We start from the raw sequence: 19,986 nt of genomic DNA, 5'->3' as shown, positions 1-19,986 counted from the left end.
ATATTTATTTATTATTTTTGTTTCATTATTAAATAGTAATTTAAACAATATTTTTTAGAATTATTGATTCATTTTGTAACAAAATCTTATACTATTTAGGGTTGTCTCCATAATATATCATATTTGTTTAGTTTAATTATACTCATCACACTTTTTTGTTTAAAAAAATCACACTTATTTTTCATGCATGAGTAATTAGTGTAATATATGTTTATAAATATGAGTGATTTGTGTAGATGCAAAAAGAAAAGAGAATTTTTTTATATGATTTCAATCATGTCAATATAATTTATTCTATATTTAATTGTTAATAAATTTAGTATGTATAACAACTTCAAAGTATATTTTTTAATACCACTAACGATATTTCATCTAAAATTCATATGAAAATGAATTTGGTGGTTAATTCTTTCTCTATGGAGAATGGATGATTTGAAAATTTCTTTGACAGGAAGAGTCTAATAAAATAGTTTCTTTGACAGGGAGAGTCTAATAAAATAGTTATAAGATGAAAGGGGAACTTAGTTCTCATTATGATAAACAATTAATAGTAATAATTAGTATAGGTCTGAAAAGGACAAGACATGGTGTTGGAGTGTAAAGAAAAGGAAAGCACCAGCACAACCAAGAGAAGCTTCCTTTTAAGCAATGTTCTTTTAAGAAATTTTCTGAAATTCAAACCTTATATCAGGTTCAACCAATTTAATAGTTCGGTGAAAGTGAACAATATTATATATAATTAATAATTATATATAACAAATATAATCATTATATTTACTGGGTTAGTAGAACATTAAAGATAATCTTTATTTTATTTTATGTGCACATTCTGATTAGTTTTCTGTGTTATTTCGATCTAATACAATTTAATTTAACCATATTGAAACTTTCACAGTCCAAAACAATTTATCTCTTAACAAATGTCATTTGCAAGCCCAATCAGTGACAAGACTATTCAAAGTGTGTAGTACAAATTAACTCTATTCATAGAGAGATTAACTCTTTAATACTCCGATCTCAAGATTTAAGTGACTATTCCTGTTGGGGCTTTTGATTTCTTAGTTTTAGATTTCTCAACTTAATTTTTGTTTTCTTATTTCCGATGTACTAAAGAAATAGTGTCTTGTCCCATAAATAGTTGTTGAAGAGCTGTCATTAAATGGAAAATAAATGTTTAAGAAGACCATTAAGCAAACGATTACGTGCATAATGTGTCTAAACTTTTTGTTTTAAAATATGAATATTTAATTGTATAATATTTTCTGTGATTTTAGTTTGAATTAAGGAAGCACAAACGGCGTTTAAGTATATTCTAACAAAATCCAACTAAAAGCTACCTACATTTCATTTGGCTGTAGGACCCTCCTTAGAGACTATGTCATGTGACCAAAACACTTTTCCATAGCGGTAATTAACTGGCTTTCCCTGGATGTTTCCTTTTCAATTACTTGTGCTTAACACACAATCACTTATCAGTAAGTTAAGTTGCAAAGTTGTCAAAAAACAAGTCAAGTTGCTACAGGCTGGCAAAAACTGTAGAAAATCTAACAATGGCTTTGATTTGGAAGCCTCAGATGCAACATGTAAAAAAAGTGAGAATGATTGCTCAACCATAATCTTAGTTAATTATGTGTTACTGTGTTAATATACAATAAAATGACTTCTAAAATCATTACCATGATAGTTAAATCCTTCTAAATTCTAATTGGTTAATAGTAGTTATAAGGTACTTTTAATTGTTTAATTCATCAAAAGATTGGGTATATATGTGTATCAATGATAATTGACAAGTGATACAAGTTAAAGTTAGTATAAGAATATAATTTTTATCCACTATTAGTTATTAGTGTATTAATGTATATGAATAAATGTCAGAGAAAAAGATGTATATAGTATAGGAGTTTTTTACACTGTTACTGCATTACTCATCATTCATTTTCAATCATCATTAACTTTAAAAAAAGTAATCCAAATGAATGGTAGATGATGCACTAATTGTGTATACATCTTTACATTGTCAGTATATAGAACTAATACTCTAAATGTTATATACTATCGTATATACATTTTTTTCTTTCTTAAAATAACCAGAAAACAAATTATATTATGGCCTGCCTATCTGTCTAGCCTGATTCCAACCGAGTACAGTGTATCCGTGTCCTAAACAAGTTGGCAGGAAGCTTTACATTTCATGTTTGAAGTTTTCAAATAAAATTGAAACCCAAATAATTTGTCTCTTTCCAAAACACATACTACGCGTCCATATTTCTCAATAGATATATAAAGAGCAACTACCATCTTGCATAAACCATCAAAATATATTTTCCACATTACTTCCTATAGCTACTATACACTCCTCTTTCTGTGTTTTAATTCAATTGCATATAGAATTATAGATACTTGGCATTTTAGTTTATACAATACATTATACAATGTCTTTGAAGAAGGGTAACGTTGCACATAGAGCATGGAACCTGGTAAGGTTTTCATTGCTATGGGCTAGGAAAGGTGGAATGTTTAGGCGCAGGGTAGTGATGGATCAGCTTCGTCTGGTGCCAAAATATTTGAAGCGCCTCGGCCACACAGCGCCACCGTCACAGATTAACTATTTCGAGCGCGAACTCTCATTTGACAAGACTCCTATTTTCAATGTCAAAATGCATCGTCCTTCATCCATGCGCTTCAGTTTGCCTCACATTCCATGTATAAACCCACATGTTGATTTTGACTACGATTTTAACGATAATGGTGATGCTATCGAATATGACAATGGAAGAAAGAGTGCTTTGATAATTCACAATGAAGAATATTATCATGGTTATGAAGGATGCCAAGAGATTGCTTCTGATGAAGAAGAACATGAAGAAGGGATAGATGAGCGAGCAGAGGAGTTCATTGCTCAGTTCTATCAGCAAATGAAGCTGCAGCGCCAGATTTCTTATCTACAATACAATGAAACACCCATAAAAGATAGCAATTGAAGATTACTTTCTTCTGTTTACTGTAATTTACTTCAATTTTCCTTCTGATCCTGAGTTTTGATGCTATTTTTGGTTAATGGTATATACTAGAATAGAGAGATACATATGTATTGCGGAATGTTGTAAATATCTGGAGCTACCCTCGAGTTATTTACAATTTTTATACTTTTGATTCCAATAAACATTACAGATTACTACTCATTGTTGAATAATTAAAAATGCAGTACCATGACTGTTACATATCTCTATCTATCTTCAATCTAATTCTTATGCTTGTAAAAACACTTTATGATGGCAAAAAGAAGTTAACAAAAATTTTCCCATCCATGTTCCTCATACTGCATAGTATTATTAATAAATACTACTAGTATTATAAAAGCCTCAGCGCAAGAATTAAGTGCAGATCATTAAATTTTAGGTTATCAAGATTTCCTTGAAAATATTTTTTACCAAGAAAAGAGTCCAGGCAAGAACCATATTGATTTTCTACAATATACATTAATCAAGTGAAGTATTCACCAAAATATCTGACAATTTAAAAATTATGAACAAATCAGTCATCATAACCCGTAATTATTCTCTAATCCCTGATCAATTCTATCCGATCAAAATGTTATTATTAATAAATTCCAAAATAGAACAGGTAGAATTAGATAAGGAAAGCCAATACAACAAAACCAAATGCATGTATATTAGCTCTGTTCTGCTTACAAATCCTGAATAAGAAAATATAAAAATGACAAGCAACTTAAAATGAAAAGCATGTCCTATATTTGAGGTAGGGTGAGCTCAACAAGGAAACATAAAATCAAATAAGGATAGAGAAGCCATAAAATATGAGGTTAGTGGTCAGCTGAAATGGAAAGTAACTTCCTCATGGTGTAGCAAAACAATGAGCTCTGCTTCAGACTGTCAAATCTATATGCATATGGAATAATCACCAAATCTTTTTGTTCTGCAATACAGGTTGAAAAGGATGAGGATAAAGAAATGTTACATTAGAAGATATGATGGCACTTGGTCATGCCCCAAAATTGGAAAATGACCATCTCACATCACTTTTTCTCCATCTCCATCCCTTTTACACTAATTTTATAATCGTTATAAATAGGCGTAAAAAGGGAGTCAGAAAAAAGTGATGTAAGAATAGTTGCTCCTCATATTCACTTAATAAGGTCTAGCCAAAATGCAGTGATAACAGCAAAGGAAAAAGACATTTCGACCCCTACAATGTGACCATGCCTACTGCCATGCTTGATTTCTTTGTCACAACCACAGATATACTACTAGCATTTGCAACCTCCTTATAAGCATCTTCCCACCATTAAGTTAATTTAATATAAAATGGTTATGGTAAGAGTTCAAATCATAAAAAAATGAATAGTGTAGCAATTAATATTGCCCCAGTTGGGAGCCTGCACACTAATATGCAGGAGAACTAATCTAGAGAAGCATGGAGCTGCATGCATACCCAGGGTTTCCCTTAGTCCCCCAACCCCAGTCCCCACACAAAAAAATTGTTATCCTTTTAGAAAACCAGTTTACCTTTAGAATTTTTTTTAAAGAATTGAGTCCTGTGATAACCAAGTGCATGCTAACTGCCATTTGGATGTCTACTAATATGTGCTTCCAACTTCCCCGTTGCTGCCAAAATGAGACCTACAGGTGCAGCAACATCATAAAATATTAATCAGGACATAAGATATTATCAAAACACTAATTTGAGATATTGTTAAACTTATTTGACATGATGATTCTTTTACCCCTTATTCTCATATCTTTCAAGAAAACTCAATTATCAATCATATGTTAATTGCAGTAGGTATTTGTAAGCACCAAGCAATTATGTGATGTCAGCAAGATGAACAACCACCAACAACGTGTGGGTTGCTATAAAGGCCCAAGCAGGCCATCTCCTTACTACAAACTAAAATTAACACAGATGGCTTAAATGGTTCTTCGTTTATACTTTATATATCCAACCAAAAGATTTGAAAGGCTCATTTGTGAGTGACAAGTACCTAAAAACAAAGCAGAAGGTCTTCCTGGTCGTGATTTGAATTCTGGATGAAATTGCACACCTACATAGAATGGATGACTTGGAAGCTCTAAGATCTGCACAAAGAGAAAATTTCTTCAAATTCATAAAATAATTGTATTCTATGAACTAAATCAAGAGATAAGATAAGTGAAATCTGTGTAACATTAAAATATAGAAACAAAAACAGGATAAAAGATGCAACCATATCCAATTGAAATAGACAGACTTTCAAATCATGCTTCTAGTTAACCTTCACAACAAAACATTTCCGAAGCAGAAAAGTTACCTCCATCCGCTTTTCACTTTCATCCTTCCCGACAAATTTTAGCCCAGCTTCTTCTAAAGTTCCAATAAGATCTGGATTTACCTGTGCAACATCAATGCTAAATTACAAGACATGTACTATATTGTCTCTTAAAGAGCATCCCGTCCCCAAAAAGAAGGTTCACATGCCAAACCTCATATCTATGCCGATGCCGTTCATCCACATACTCTGAATTTCCATACCTGGAAATTAGGAACATGCAAGTATGTTATTAGCTATGCATATTGATTGTAATTGCAAAATCCATTACAGTCATTTGCTGTTCTCTAATATACTCTTTTTTATTTTCCTTTCGTGGGTAAGGAGGTAGCGAGATTGTCAGTTTCGCTAACACTGCAATATGAGACAAGCCCTTTCCTTTCAAAAGCCCTCATGCACGCTGAATGTAGTACTGAAGGCTAATCCCTTTACAATTAGAATCTGCAATCAAGCAAATTATGGACCAGTCCTAAAACTCATTGACATCAAAGCATCCGCTGATGATCAAGCACTTGATCTACAATATTAACCACCCGTCTATCATTACTATCAGACAGGCCGAGAAACCGGGAGCCTGAGATTTAATGCATACTGATGCTGCCAGAGGACAAGCAATATGACATATTTCATTAAAGGGTTATGTACCCCTTCTTTATTCATTCATTCATTTCATCACTAACATTATTACATACTGAGATGCTACATCACTTACAGCTTGAAAGTGATAGAATCAGGTGCCTGCAAGAATGTTCTCCGAGATCCAAGCCTCATTGTACTTCCCATATGTGTTCGTGAACCCTGTACGTAGCAAAGGGGCATTAGAATATAAATTTTGAATTAGGGAAAGGGGCCAGAGTGTGGCAGAACCAGATATGCATACCTCTGGCATGAAAATCACAACAGGATTTGGTGTTTGGGCATCAAATTCTACACTATTTGCTCTTTCCCAACCCAAAACCTAAGAATGAATGTCAAATCACAAAAATAAAAAAATTGTAGTCATAAGAACCAAACATGACATGTACATAAATGTTACTTACTGATCTAGCAAACTCAATTACAGAAATTTGCATTCCCAAGCAAATCCCCAGGTAAGGAACATTGTTCTCTCTTGCATATTTGGCAGCTAGCATCATACCTTTCACACCACGATCTCCAAATCCCCCAGGAACCAAGACACAAGCTGCACTCTGCAAGTGTAAATTTCTGAATATGGGAGTGACTACAGATTTAAATGCAAAACATTTTTCCTTGAATTGTATGAATCCAATTTCAATTTTTGTCCAACAGTTCCACCATAGATAACAAACACCTAAGGAAAATGTCATTATTCTATCACCTGAGTAAACAAAGCCAAAAATTTAGGAAGAGCACATGATCTTAATAACCCAAGGCCTATTCCTGTGCTACATTTACATAAACTGTGCATGCTTCTGGCCACTTACCTTCAGAGTCTCCCACGCAGCAGCATGTCCTTCTGGTGTCTGAATGATTAGAAAACAAAAATAAGATAAAATAAGTCTGACAACCAGCACAGTGACAAGTAAACAAATTTCTTCAAATGCAGTCTGAAAGAAATTATTACAGATTTTGCGCTTTCTTCTTCAAGGTCAGAAGCTGCAATCCAGTCAATTGATGGCCTCAACGAGCGTGCAACACAAGCATGCAAAAGTGCCTGAAAACAAACCAGGCATTTAAAAAGGAAAAAAACATTAAGCATATTTCAATGACACAACATAAGCAACTCCGCCCCTTGTTTACATTAAGGTTGTATTAAACAATAAAGTATGCATAAACAATAGGAAACAACATTTTTAAAAATGTTAGAATGACTGACTGAGCCTAACTCCATCCCAAAAGCTAGTTCGGCCAGACACCCTATAAAGGGTTTCCCAAGTCATTATAAAGGTTTCTTTGATCATATGCCCTCCAATGTGGGACTTAGACTTGAATATAAAAAGAATGTTAAATTCAAATGATTGATAATGAAAAGGCGACATAAAGAGACTGACCAAGCTTAACTTCAACCCAAAAGCTAGCTTGGCCAGACACCCTATTAAAGGGTTTCCCTAGTCATTATAATAAAGGGTTCTTTGAACATACACCCTCCAATATGGGACTTAAACTTGAATATAGAAAGAATGTGAAATTCAGATCATTGATAGTGAAAGCGACGTGAAGAGCCCGATTTAAAGCAAAACATAAAGAAATATTCAAGTGCAATTATCAACTATCAAGTAGTCCTAAATTCCACATTTTAAAACCAACTATCAGTAAATATACAATTTTTTACTAAATTTCTATAAAATAATGCCACCATGCTATTCATGTGAAAACTGATAAATACTAAAGGAAAGATAGAACACACCTTTACAACAGATAAATATGAATCTGTTAGACCAACATACTTTCCCACCATTGCAATCCTCACCTGTAAATATCAAAATGCTCTCATTGTCAGGCACAATGTATTATGATAGATTTAGAAAGAGCATTGCAAACTAAACATATAGTACTAACAGACTCAGTAAGATTATCATATGACTCAGCCATCTCTGTCCATCGCTGTAAATCAGGAGGAGTAGCGTTGCTGAAAGATAATTTTAAAAGTGAGGTACATAAATTTTTGTGTTATCAATATATTTTTCTAAGGAAATGGAAAACAAGTAACAATATATTCTGCATGAAGCATCCAAGAATGATCAACTATATTCAGCACGAAGAGTATTCCCTCCAAGAATGATCAACTATATTCAAAAGTACAGGACAATTTTAAGATCAACGTAAATGCCTGAGGACAATTTTTTTACGTTGAGAGGAACAAATCGATGACAAATGGGGAAATTACATTTATTTGTTGGATCAATGTGTAGGCAACTGCAGCATGGTACTTAGCAGCATTGTTTTAAGCTCTATTTATGTCCTTTAGTATCGTTTTATTCAAGTTACCTTCAAGAACTAGGATCAGGCAGGGATGTGATTTTTTATATATAAAAAATGGGCTGTGATTTTTTCATCCAGACAAGTTTGAAGGTTGCAACAGAAAATATTGACTATTTTTTACAATAACATAAGCTTTGTCTAATTTTCCTTAGTCATTATCAATAAGTTAGCCCACTCTAGTATGTGTTACAGCCTTACAGGTATATTTTGCGTGTTCCTGTCTCTGCCAAAATATCTTGAATGCTACAGATTTTACATTAGAGCTTTTAACCTATACTAAGATGCATTCATGACAAAATTTTACAAACAATATTGCTTAGTGTTCGGGAGTGATAGAAAGGAAGGACAAATCAAAAACTCACCTGAGTAAGTTAAGCTGCTGCAAAATTGAATGGTGAGCATTTTGGTTCTGAAAAGGAAGCCAGACATTGAAAAAGTAAATAAATAAAGAAAAATAGACCAAAGCAGTCAAGTTTCAATGAAACCACAAATTTATTACAAACTCACCCGAAGTAAGAGGGGAATGTGCCAAATGTTTGGTACATCATGGATATTCAGAATATTATTAATCTGTGAGTGACCATACAGAAAATATAGATCAATAACTAATAATACAAGAGTTTAATATATATGCACTGACAGTGTAAATGTTTTTTATAATGTTAGCACATCATCCACCTTTCATATGGATTATTCTTATTTATGAGTCAACAATCATTAACCCATGAATGGTGGATGATGTAATGATAATGTAAAAAACATCTATACTGTCAGTACATATATATATCAACTCATGATACAAAGCTTCCTCGGAGAACAACCAAGCTGGGTTCATCAAAGAGGCAAAAACTTACAGGAACATGGCAAAACTGCGAAAGTTTATCCTTGGTACTTTGCAGAAGAGGCTGTCATATCAAATAACAATGTATTTCAGCTACTAATAATATAGCAAAAATAAAAAATAAAAAAAAACAAAAGTCAAAACAGAAGGACACATTTGAATAGCCCTGCAAATTTCCTACTGGGTTTAGTGAGAAGAAATGGCGGAGATAAGGAAAATAAAGTAATCACTGCATTCTCCTAAATATAGAATTACTGAGGCGAGAATACTTTATAACCTAGCCACCTGAATGTCACACCATGATTTAATTGGGAGGAGTAAGAGCAACACAAAACTATGTCACATAATAAATGTCAAATCCACACAAGCTCATAAGTAGCTTGTGCCATAGCATGATAATCAGCTTCAGCACTTGATCTTAGCAACCACAATCTATGTCTTGCTTTTCCATGAAACCAAATTTCCGCCAACGAAGACACAGTACTTAGTGGTATGAAAGAATAGAAGTGAGAAGAGAGAAAACAAGTGCATAATATCACAGACACTCTGACAGTACCCGTCCTAGCATTACCCTCACTGAAGCATACCGAACTAATGCAGATTTATAACAGGACCCAATGCATTAGTGCTAGAATAATCACACCCAACCAAGAATTATATTACCTTAATGATCAATTTCTAAAACAAACAACAATTTCAAAAACCAATGTTAAATTTTTGTGTGTATATGTGCATGTGTGCTTGTGTAAAGACTGGCATTAAGGATTGATCTAGAATGGAAACGTCAATACAGTTTTTCATCTGCTGAATAATAGATTGATGGTTTAGTAAAAACAAAATAATATAAGCACTTACAAGTATATCTAAATCTAAAACATATGAAAAGGATAAAAGGGCCAACTAATTTCAACAACTGTGTCACCACCATGGTTTGTCCTTACCAGGGTATCCCCACCCTTTGGACAAGGAACTAATCCCCTTGGGATTATTGCGGCTACCCCTCTACGCAAGTACCACCAAGGCACCATTGTTAATTAAATGGATTATCAAACACTATCACAAAAGAATTAGGAAAAAACAATTTTGTTGATAAAACATACCCAGACATTTTTTCCAAAACAACCAACTTAAAAGGTCAACAGACTTCAATTACGGAGAAAAATACAGCATGAATAAATTAATTACCATAAACAAAATAATGATCATAATTATATTCAATGATCATAATCTATCTACGGCATAATTTGTGTTTTTGAGTAGCTCAAAGTACAAGTATATATTTAGACAAGAAAATAATTCCCTCAGCTAAAAGAAAGAAGAGAAGAGTACAATGTGCATGCTATGATTAAGTGAGTGAGCAAATAAGTGTTACATAGATAAACAATTTGAAATGCATTCAAATGCCAAATGGAGGAATGATATACCTCAGCAGATCGACATGCTAAAAGATGAGGTGTCAAGCCCAATGCTCTCAATTCCCGGACACTATGCTGTGTAGGCTTTGTTTTCTGAACACATAATATTATACACAACATGATAAAAAATAAATCAATTTGAACTTAAAGTCTTCTATAGTAATGCAAAGGTAATTAAGCATTACCTGCTCTCCTACTACACCCAACACTGGTATCAGGCTAACATGGATGAGACAGAAGTTGTCAGGCCCTGAGAAGGAGTAATGAGAATAAAAATGTAAATACTGTTTAATATATCAAGCTGACATATATAGGTGGAGAAACAAAATTTTCAGAACTAAAGAGCATCTCAATTAACAGAAGAATGTAACACCATTATACATAAATGAATTGTGCAATAGTATTATAAATAGATGAGTTATGCAGATATGCTACAGAAACATAATAAATAAAATCATGCAGCAGATTGACCTGAAAATTGGTTGCAAAAAGATTATCAAACACAGGCTGACCCAAACCTACTAGATTATCAAACACGGGCTGACAGGAGCATCTAGATTAATTTGTTGTTGTTAGAGAGAGAGCATCTTAATTTTTATATATTAGAATGATTAAGGAAACTTTTGAATAAAATAAAACGCCTTCCTCATCACACACTGGGTCAATGAACCAAAAACTTAAAGTAAATAATTTTGACAACATACCATGGCTAAGAATAGCATGTATATGGGAAATATTGAGTAGTGTTAGACTGTTAGTTTAAAAGCAAAATATGCTATTGACTTACCCACTGAAAAGGACAACTGCCGCAGAGCCTCGATAAATGGCATAGATTCAATGTCACCTGTAGAAAGAAAATATACTCTCACATTATTGACCAAAGTGGGTAATGTAGCCTCAATAGAGGCATCACTTTTTTGCAAAAAATCAAACTTACCCACTGTGCCACCAAGCTCAATCACACAAACATCTGCTGGCCCCTCATTTCGGTCCACAGGAATCACAGCGACCGATTCAATCCAATCCTTGATGGCATCAGTGATGTGTGGAACCACCTATTTTAATTTAAAGTGTCAAAAATTCAGTTAACAGCTACTAATCATGCAAAATACCAAATAACTAGCAAGCAGCACGTAATGACATATGGCGCATGTTTGGTGTATCACCTGAACAGTTTTCCCAAGATAATCGCCTCTACGCTCCTTCTCAAGAACAGACTGATCAGAAACAAATACAATGGTTAAGCCATGAAAACCATACAAAACCAATTTCCAGTGCTCTATTAGTACCCGTTTCTTTTAGCCTTTTCACAACAACAACAAAAAGTGAGTTCCTTTTTCACACAAAAAAGAGACTATTTTGATTAAAAAATCACTAACACTTGCACATTTATTTGATTGGGCTTTTACCCAAAAAAACAAAAGCTGCAAAAAAGGCTGAGATTCAGCTTTCTTATAATCTATATATCTTTCAGCATCTCCAAAAAACAACTTCTATCGAAACCACTTTTTTCTGTACGATCACTTTTTTAAAGCCTAAACAAACAAACAGGTTTTAGTTCCATTAGAGGCGTAAAAGCAAGCACCTGGTATATTTTTCCGGTGGTGATGTTATTATCCTTTGTAAGTGTGACATCCAAAAAGCGCTCATAATTTCCCAAATCCAAATCAACCTTTCCAAATTCCAAAGTCAAAACAAAAAGTTAAAAATCAATTACAAACAACCTCCACAACCACATTAGAACAAAATTGAAGCACACAGATACAATACCTCGCCACCATCATCAAGAACAAAAACCTCTCCATGCTCAAATGGAGACATGGTGCCAGCATCTATGTTCAAGTAGGGATCTGCATAAATAAAATAAAAAACATTGAGAATAGCTTCATGTGTGAGTAGAAACGAAGAAACAAAATTTTGATAAATAAAAGTGAAATGAACCAATTTTGATGGAAGTGACGCGAAGGCCACAGGCTTTAAGAACGACGCCGACGCTGCTGGCGGTGACGCCTTTGCCAAGGCCACTCACCACTCCTCCGCTAACCAACACATACTTCATTGTTCTTAGGAAAATTGGTGAATTGAGTTTTTGCAGATTAAGTGTTTGTGTTTATATCCGAGAGGGAAAGGAACGTTGATATGGCTCAGAGGCACTTGTTAAGTTGTACTTGTAACTGAAGCCATAAGCCATATAGGTCATTTTCAATGCAATTTTTTTTAATATCTTTAATCTATTGGAAAAAAATTGGTATTCTATTTGCAGCATTTCTACGAGAATAATGATTACTAACCATTCGTTTTAACTTATTTACTACTTTTTTTCCTGCGTCAGAATAAGGCAATTTATTATGATCTTTTTCCTTTCTTTATTTGTTTTGAGGAGAATCATATCCAATATGCACTTTACTATCATCCTTGGAAGCTTTTTCCCAAAGTTTTTTCGAGTGTTGTGAGAACCGGACCAGACAATCCGATTGGTTTGATTGCTGATCGGACTTGAAAATGACTATGTATTGCAGTCTTAACTGAATAAGAGTTAGACTGTGGGGAAATTCCGGTCCAATTGTTTTAAACCCGATTAAACCGAATTAACCACAGAAGTTAACCGAACTGTCACATAAAAATAAAAAAATGGAACAATCCTTTAATATTTTGTTTTACTACCATCCAAAAAAAGATGAATATGTTATTACTTCAATATAATTATACACAATTATTAATTTTATAAAGTTTTATATTTATATATAACTATATATTTATGGATAAAAATTATTAATTATATATGTAATCATTCGGTCAAACCAATTTAATTAAACCTAATACGGAATCTCTCCGATTTCACTACCTGTCAATGTCTTTACCTCATCTTTATTTGAATTATTACTTTTTTTCTTTCTTTCAAAAGTCAGTCAATGTCTCAATGATAATTGAAAAAAATGAATGAATTATTGATTTATACTATCATCATATAATTTTAATAAACATGTGATTGAATGGTTATTAACACTGCAATAAACTTTATATTTTCAAGGCATATACATTAAGTTATATATTATTATAAGACTCATTTGACTGATAAGATAAGAGAAATATAATAAGATAATTTATCATATTTTGTTTTAATCCAAAGTTTAGTGAGTCAAAAAGATAAGATATATGTTGGTCTATCTTATCTTATTCATTGAGTATGTTTTATATCCCATAAGGATTTATTAGATATAAGAATGATAAAAGATATGGTAGTATAGTTTTTCCCTTAAACACATCACTACTAATACATTGTCATTATAGATACTAATACCTCAATGTCATCATTGTTTGGTGTACATCAAACATCAGATAAGATATGACCTTTTTTCATATGCCCTCTATGTTATCATGTATTTATCATATTCTGACTACCAAACAAGCCCATAGTTCATAAATACTTGTCTTTAGAGAACAAGCCTTTAATATTATACAAAGAGTGCATAATTATGTATCATGGTATGAAAGTGGAGTATTCTACCAAAATAAATGGAAAAATTAGTGCCTTAAAAACCGAAACAAGCTGTCAAATATAACCTATGGATTACGGACATATAAATTATGGATCTGATTGTACACTGACAGACTTTGAATCAAATGCATCCATTATTGTTAGACTCTTAGTATCAGTTCAGACAATGAAATCCTCAGTTCACATACAAGCTCAGATATAAATGAACTTTGGTGAACTAGCAAATTCGTGATGGAGTTTAATTCACAATATTAGTTGATTCTTGCATATCCAATTACCTGCAACTCTCATAGTAATAAACATAAGAGTCTACTTTGGTCATTAAAAATAAGGGTCTATTTAGAATTAGTCCCTAGACGTTTTTTTATAGTTTGATAGTTTCCTCGGTCTTGATTAGAACATCTATAATGGAGAACAACATTTTCATTCTTATTTGGGGTTCCACAATGACAAACATTTTTTATCTCTCTCCCCACTTTACTTTGATTAAGAACAACCAAGAATTGTTATTATTTAAGAACAAAAGTCAGAAAATAAAAATGACACAGTGAAAAAACAGAGTAAGAATATTCTTATTCTATTAAGAACAACCATTCTGGTTGCTCTTATACCCTTCCATCCAACTCAGTCACTTAAGTTGCTGATGTGGAAACAGTGCCTACATGGTGATGATGACATGACAAATAATCCTCCATGTGGCACAACATGATTATTTTGTTATTTAAGTTGAGTCCTTGAATGTAGGGTCTCTTTGTGGCAACAGAAACTTTCACTAGAACTTTACCTTAGAATAATTCATTTCTTGGTTTTCATCTGCTGGATGAACTTGTGCCCATTTCTTGTGATGTAAAGGCAGAAGGGTAATAATTATCAAATAGATAAGATGATTGCCATGTAATAAAATTGGCATTGTCATGTAACAAATTTATGGCTACATCACCTAGCCAAAGAAACATACTGTTAAACGTATTCTACCAAAATCGTTCTCAATAGACTAACTACTAAGGGGAACATGAAACTACAAAAATATAGAATAGTCATCTTCCCCCAAAATCGCCATGCCTAATAGGTTCATTATAATAGATTAGTTTCCATGTTCGGAAGGTACTATTTCGTGAGAGACACCACCAAGTTAAGCATATGTTGACAATATATTTTTCTTCAGAGTGAGCTCATCCGCCTTGGAAGGGCTGATAGACTGCATCAATCAACACAGAAAATGAGTATTGCAATTGTAAAGTTGTTTCAAATAATTTGTCCACCTCAATTCTTAATCACATTTCACAACAAAATAAGTAAAACTTATCACATTTATAAGAATCCTTTCCAGAAACCAAAGGAAGCTTTTTTTAGGCCACATATCGTCACTATAAGTCCCAGCAACCTACTATCTCATCTCACATGACCATTGCTAATTTGTAATATCATGTGGTTATATAAAATTCCGAGGTTGCTTAGACTGGAGAACATTACCTTGTCAAGTATGCGCTGTAGCCGTTGGATTTCATTTTTGGCATAATCAGAACCTTTCTCCAAATAATTCTTGGTAGCTTTCAAGTAAATCTTCCCATGCCTAATAAAAACGTTAGTTGTGTTATTGCACCAAGGTTCACAAATAAATTACTTGGGTCAATGACTAGAATATTTATGTGTGTATGTATAGACATGCAAAAATTGTCCTGGACTAGAGAATGGGAAAAGCCTCTTGAGTCCCTCACCCGTAATTTAAAAAAATGCAAAACCTTCAAGTACAAAATATAGTAAAAAATTAACATCATAGCAATTTTCTAGAAGGATGTCTTTAAGTTACCTTGAAGCAGAACCCTTAAGATTACCAACTTCGTCTTCAATTTTGGTAAACACAGCCTTCTTCTCTTCATCTCCGGCAGCTACAAACTCCTTTACCAAGGCATCCAAGCTTTCAACTATACCAGCCTATACAGAAATATCAAATGTATGAACAATATACAAAATGGAACAACCCAAAACCACCACCAAATAAGATTAATAAAAAAGGAAGCTGGCTTCCCCCTCTTTGATCAGAGATTACTAACTTTTGATGTAAGCTGTCCCTTTCCATCACGACTTGTTCCACTTTTCTCATTGATAAAAGCCACAAAGTCATCCAAGTCTCTGCCCCCTCCATATTCTTCTCCAGCTTTATTGTTCTTTGGGAAGAACTTCAAGGTAGGAAATCCACTCACATCATACCTGCACGAACATCATTCCAGCAAACATCATTTATTTATCAAAATGCAGACTTTGATTATGTACCTTGTGAGCACTATTAACATGTTATCCATTGGTTCAGTTATTATATTTTCTTCTACCTTTTATATGAAATTAAACTGCATATATGAAAGATAGTGAAATATAATCCATGACATCATGCCAGCAGGGACAAAGATTTATAATTTTATATTTTTATATATTCCACTGCATTATCACTCGAAAGAAAAACAAAAACATGTGTGATCCCTTTGCAACATGTGCATTAGTCTAGCTAGCCTCTAAAATAACTTTTTTCCTGCATTGGACTTCACACATTGATTCATACAGATAAAAACAAAAGCTATTTTTCTTAGCAAAATAAATCAGAAAACTGAAACTTACTTTTCAGCCAGATCCCTATATTTATCAGCATCCAGATTTGCAATCACTACATCTTTCTCCAATTTAAAGGCTGTGGCAACTTTCTCATAAATCTGAACAGAAAAGAGCATGGTCAAGTTTCATATTATTGTTTTAAAGAAGTTAAAATGCCCCACCCTCAAGTTGATAACAAGGAGACCTCAAGGATATCCACTTACAGGAGCAAGGCTTTTGCAATGTCCACACCTGGCAGAATCACAAATGTTTATAAGCTCTGGCAGTAATTCACATTTTCTACAACACTAAGTGAGAATGGAAGCGAAATATAAACTAAGCCTCACAATTTCAGATCAATACAAACAAATGTGAATTAAAGATTAAAAAAGAGGAAAATAACAATACGAAAGCTATTGGTGAGTACCATGGTGCATAAAACTCAACCAAAACATCTTTGGTTTCGTCCAAGACAACCTCATTGAAGTTTTCAGCTGTTAGCACCACCACGTTGGATGGAGCCGTAGCAATCTTCACATTGGTTCCTGTAAGTCAATTCTATAGTCAGGAAATTCCAGTACATGTGGAGATACGAAAAGCATAGTAGAACATATGCAAAATCAAATTGTTCGGATGCGTATTCTCAATACCGCTGTAAAAGCTAAATAAACTAGGCAAAATATGCAGATTGTGATGTTCAAACTTCAAAGACATGATGAATCCTAAACTTTAGTAGCTTAGTAAACTCTACCATTTATAAGAACTTCTAAAAAAGAATTAATGGTGTAAGATGGCTAGTTTGTGAAATAACCAAGTCAAGATACTACATTTCCTTAGAAATGATCAAATGATATAAACATGTCAATATCCCAATGCCTTTTCCTTCAGCAATATTAAAGCATGTCGCTTCAAAAGCTCAAACAGTACCTCCTTCTGTATTTACATACTCTGCAAGTGCTTCTGCATTGCGTGGCCCTTCATACCTACAGAAATTTTCCAAAATCAAGTATTCAATGCAAAAGGAAGGATACATGTAAAAAAAACAAGATAAATAACTATACAAACTGAGATATAAAATCGTGTCAATGTTAGGTTTTAAATAGCCAAGGTCTGCTCACTTTTTGGGCTCCAGAGATCCTTTTGGAAACCACTGAATTGTTGGGTACCCAGAGACCCCATATTTGCTGCACAAACTCTTATGCTCATCACAATCTACCTACAGCACATTAAAAGTAAGATTTACCAATTTAATGTCTTTCGTTGAATTTTCAATGACAAAGGCCAACAAGAAACCATACAAACCTACAAGAATAAGCAGCATGACCAATTTTTACTAAGTACATTCACTTTTTATGGATGTCTCACCCCCACCGCCAAGCTTAAGATTACTTTCCTATGTATATAGTAGTGAAGGAAGGAGGAAAGGGATATCACTTTGAAAATTTAAGAAGAAATTTTTAGAGTTCAACAGCAGATGAAAAAGAGTCCCTCGGAATTATATTATGTTAAAATTTGTAGCTTAGTCTTCAAGGTTATGAAGATAGGTATGCAACACCAAACTGTTCAAGAGTGGAATTACCACTAGAATCATAAACAGATAAAAAAGGCATGAAGATAAATAGTGCGCTAACAGATGTAAAAAATGTAAACAATATTTGAAGGTATGAACTAATAGAAGACCAGGGTGCTGAGTGCTGACCTTGCCAATCACAACAGACTTGGCTTTCTTGAAGCTGGAACCGAGCTTTTCATATTCTGGAGCAAGCTTTTTGCAGTGCCCACACCTATCATGACAAAAAAGGAGATATAACATTGCATCTTACTTGGCTGGACAACATGTGATAAAATGACAGACTTCAAAAGAAATTCCTTCAAAATAAGTGAAATAATATTTATGGTTACAAAAGAAAATTACTTAATAGTTAGTGATGAGAACATGTTATGTTCATGAAGTTTTTAAAAAACAAAATGATTAATTATAACATTTGTTTTAATTTTTGGGGAGGGGTGCTACTTGTCTTCATTCCTTAAAGGAAAGAGTTGCTAAATATGGATTTTGGGATGCTTGTGTTTGTTTGTTTAGAGGAGTGACAATTTGAGGTTTTCTCTATTTTCTAGTCATCCCCTTCTCTTGGGAATATATCGTATCCACTTCCCTGTATTTAATTTTTCCTTCACTTGATATTATCTTTCTTTTGTGTGTGGCAACAGAATATCAATTAAATGACTACTATTTAACGCATAAAATTTGTCACGAGACACAATATCCATTCATAAAACACCTGGGCCACGGATATAAAGTATAAAGTCACTGATTAGCTATCAGCCAATTTATGAGCAAAAAAGCACAGAGACTTGTTAGATACCACTCTTATGTTTACAACTTCAAATGCTTACATTGTCTTACATTTATATGTTTATTTCCCTCTATCAATCCTAAGTTTGATAGTTCAATTCTTCTAAATTAAGCTAAACAACTAAACATCATCTAATTATTCGATTTAGGGAATCAAAGAATACAATTAACCCTTATTAGATTATATAATAGACAAAGAAATGCTAATGGCTCTAAATTTGTAACGTAAATCCCTCACTGAAAAAGTTAACAATGAGAAAAACAAACTAAACCAGTTGCAAATTGCCCTAATCAGAAAATTATTTTGAACGTCATTCTACATTGAATCCAGAGTATCTAAATTGCAACAAAAGCAAAAATAGCATCACATCATAGATGAAAACTTTCACCATTTAATACCTGAATATTTCAACGATTTGAAAGAAAACAAATAAAATTAATAATGGATCGAAAATGATTGGTGTGGTAATTACCAAGGGGCGTAAAACTCAACGAGAGCTCCTTTGTCCTGACCAATTTCCTTCTCGAAATTATCTTCCGAGAGCACAACGACGTCGTTTGCTGAGGCTGATACAAATATTAGAGCGAACGCGAACGCTATTGCTCCAACGTTAATCGTTTTGCTCCAGATCTGAAACTTTTTCATCTTCTGATTCTTGTTTTCTTTAGGTTTTCACTTTTCAGCTTAACGCTTTTCTCACTGCTACTCAAAATGCAAAGGGAAACAGTGTAGTTATTTTTTTTGTACTACGAATCTTATTCTTCACATTTTTTTTTGATAATTAACACGTTGTCGTTCCCAACAATCGAGGAATACAATATTCGATCTGTCATTGCTACTCCCAACCCATTAATCTTTCCAATTTTTAACTTGTGCATCATTAATTCATTATACTCTTCATTCCTTTGAAGTTACCAACTTGTTATGTGGATAACATATTTGTCACTTAATAAATTGTAACATGATTCGTTAATTATTAAACTTTAAATAACAAATTGATACACTAACAATAATAATTG

The 19,986-nt window shown here is 33.3% G+C and overlaps 3 protein-coding genes across 5 annotated transcripts; 1 reads left to right on the top strand and 2 right to left on the bottom strand.

The window, feature by feature from the left end:
- LOC109346288 lies at positions 2,362–3,182 on the top strand. The gene has a single exon (XM_019585771.1). It carries the CDS (start codon positions 2,433–2,435, stop codon positions 2,979–2,981), a length of 549 nt encoding a protein of 182 aa, XP_019441316.1. The 5' UTR covers positions 2,362–2,432; the 3' UTR covers positions 2,982–3,182.
- On the bottom strand, positions 3,640–12,702 carry LOC109346286 (CTP synthase-like). 3 transcript variants are annotated; one of them, XM_019585769.1, is made up of 24 exons: positions 12,467–12,702; positions 12,296–12,375; positions 12,111–12,197; positions 11,692–11,742; positions 11,463–11,580; positions 11,313–11,369; positions 10,711–10,775; positions 10,535–10,618; positions 9,124–9,174; positions 8,777–8,839; positions 8,632–8,678; positions 7,847–7,916; positions 7,695–7,757; positions 6,912–7,001; positions 6,772–6,810; positions 6,367–6,516; positions 6,207–6,284; positions 6,039–6,124; positions 5,481–5,529; positions 5,309–5,389; positions 5,003–5,096; positions 4,541–4,640; positions 4,351–4,360; positions 3,640–3,938 (listed from the first exon to the last, which is right to left on the bottom strand). In XM_019585769.1, exons 1-22 carry the CDS (start codon positions 12,582–12,584, stop codon positions 4,576–4,578), a joined length of 1,686 nt encoding a protein of 561 aa, XP_019441314.1. In that variant the 5' UTR covers positions 12,585–12,702; the 3' UTR covers positions 3,640–3,938; positions 4,351–4,360; positions 4,541–4,575. The 3 variants fall into 3 exon arrangements, with proteins under 3 accessions (XP_019441314.1, XP_019441313.1, XP_019441312.1); XM_019585768.1 differs by lacking the exon at positions 4,351–4,360 and having other exon boundaries at positions 4,530–4,640; XM_019585767.1 differs by lacking the exon at positions 4,351–4,360 and having other exon boundaries at positions 3,647–3,936; positions 4,527–4,640.
- LOC109346287 (probable protein disulfide-isomerase A6) lies at positions 14,872–19,698 on the bottom strand. The gene is made up of 11 exons (XM_019585770.1): positions 19,440–19,698; positions 18,310–18,394; positions 17,729–17,826; positions 17,538–17,593; positions 17,038–17,155; positions 16,835–16,862; positions 16,638–16,729; positions 16,079–16,235; positions 15,835–15,959; positions 15,498–15,597; positions 14,872–15,222 (listed from the first exon to the last, which is right to left on the bottom strand). The coding sequence occupies exons 1-11, from the start codon at positions 19,610–19,612 to the stop codon at positions 15,157–15,159; spliced, it is 1,098 nt and encodes a 365-aa protein (XP_019441315.1). The 5' UTR covers positions 19,613–19,698; the 3' UTR covers positions 14,872–15,156.

Source organism: Lupinus angustifolius, chromosome LG04, assembly GCF_001865875.1.
Source record: "Lupinus angustifolius cultivar Tanjil chromosome LG04, LupAngTanjil_v1.0, whole genome shotgun sequence".
Taxonomy (NCBI): Eukaryota; Viridiplantae; Streptophyta; class Magnoliopsida; order Fabales; family Fabaceae; genus Lupinus; species Lupinus angustifolius.
Note: the sequence above shows the minus strand (reverse complement) of the source record. Positions and strands in the feature narration are given on the sequence as shown.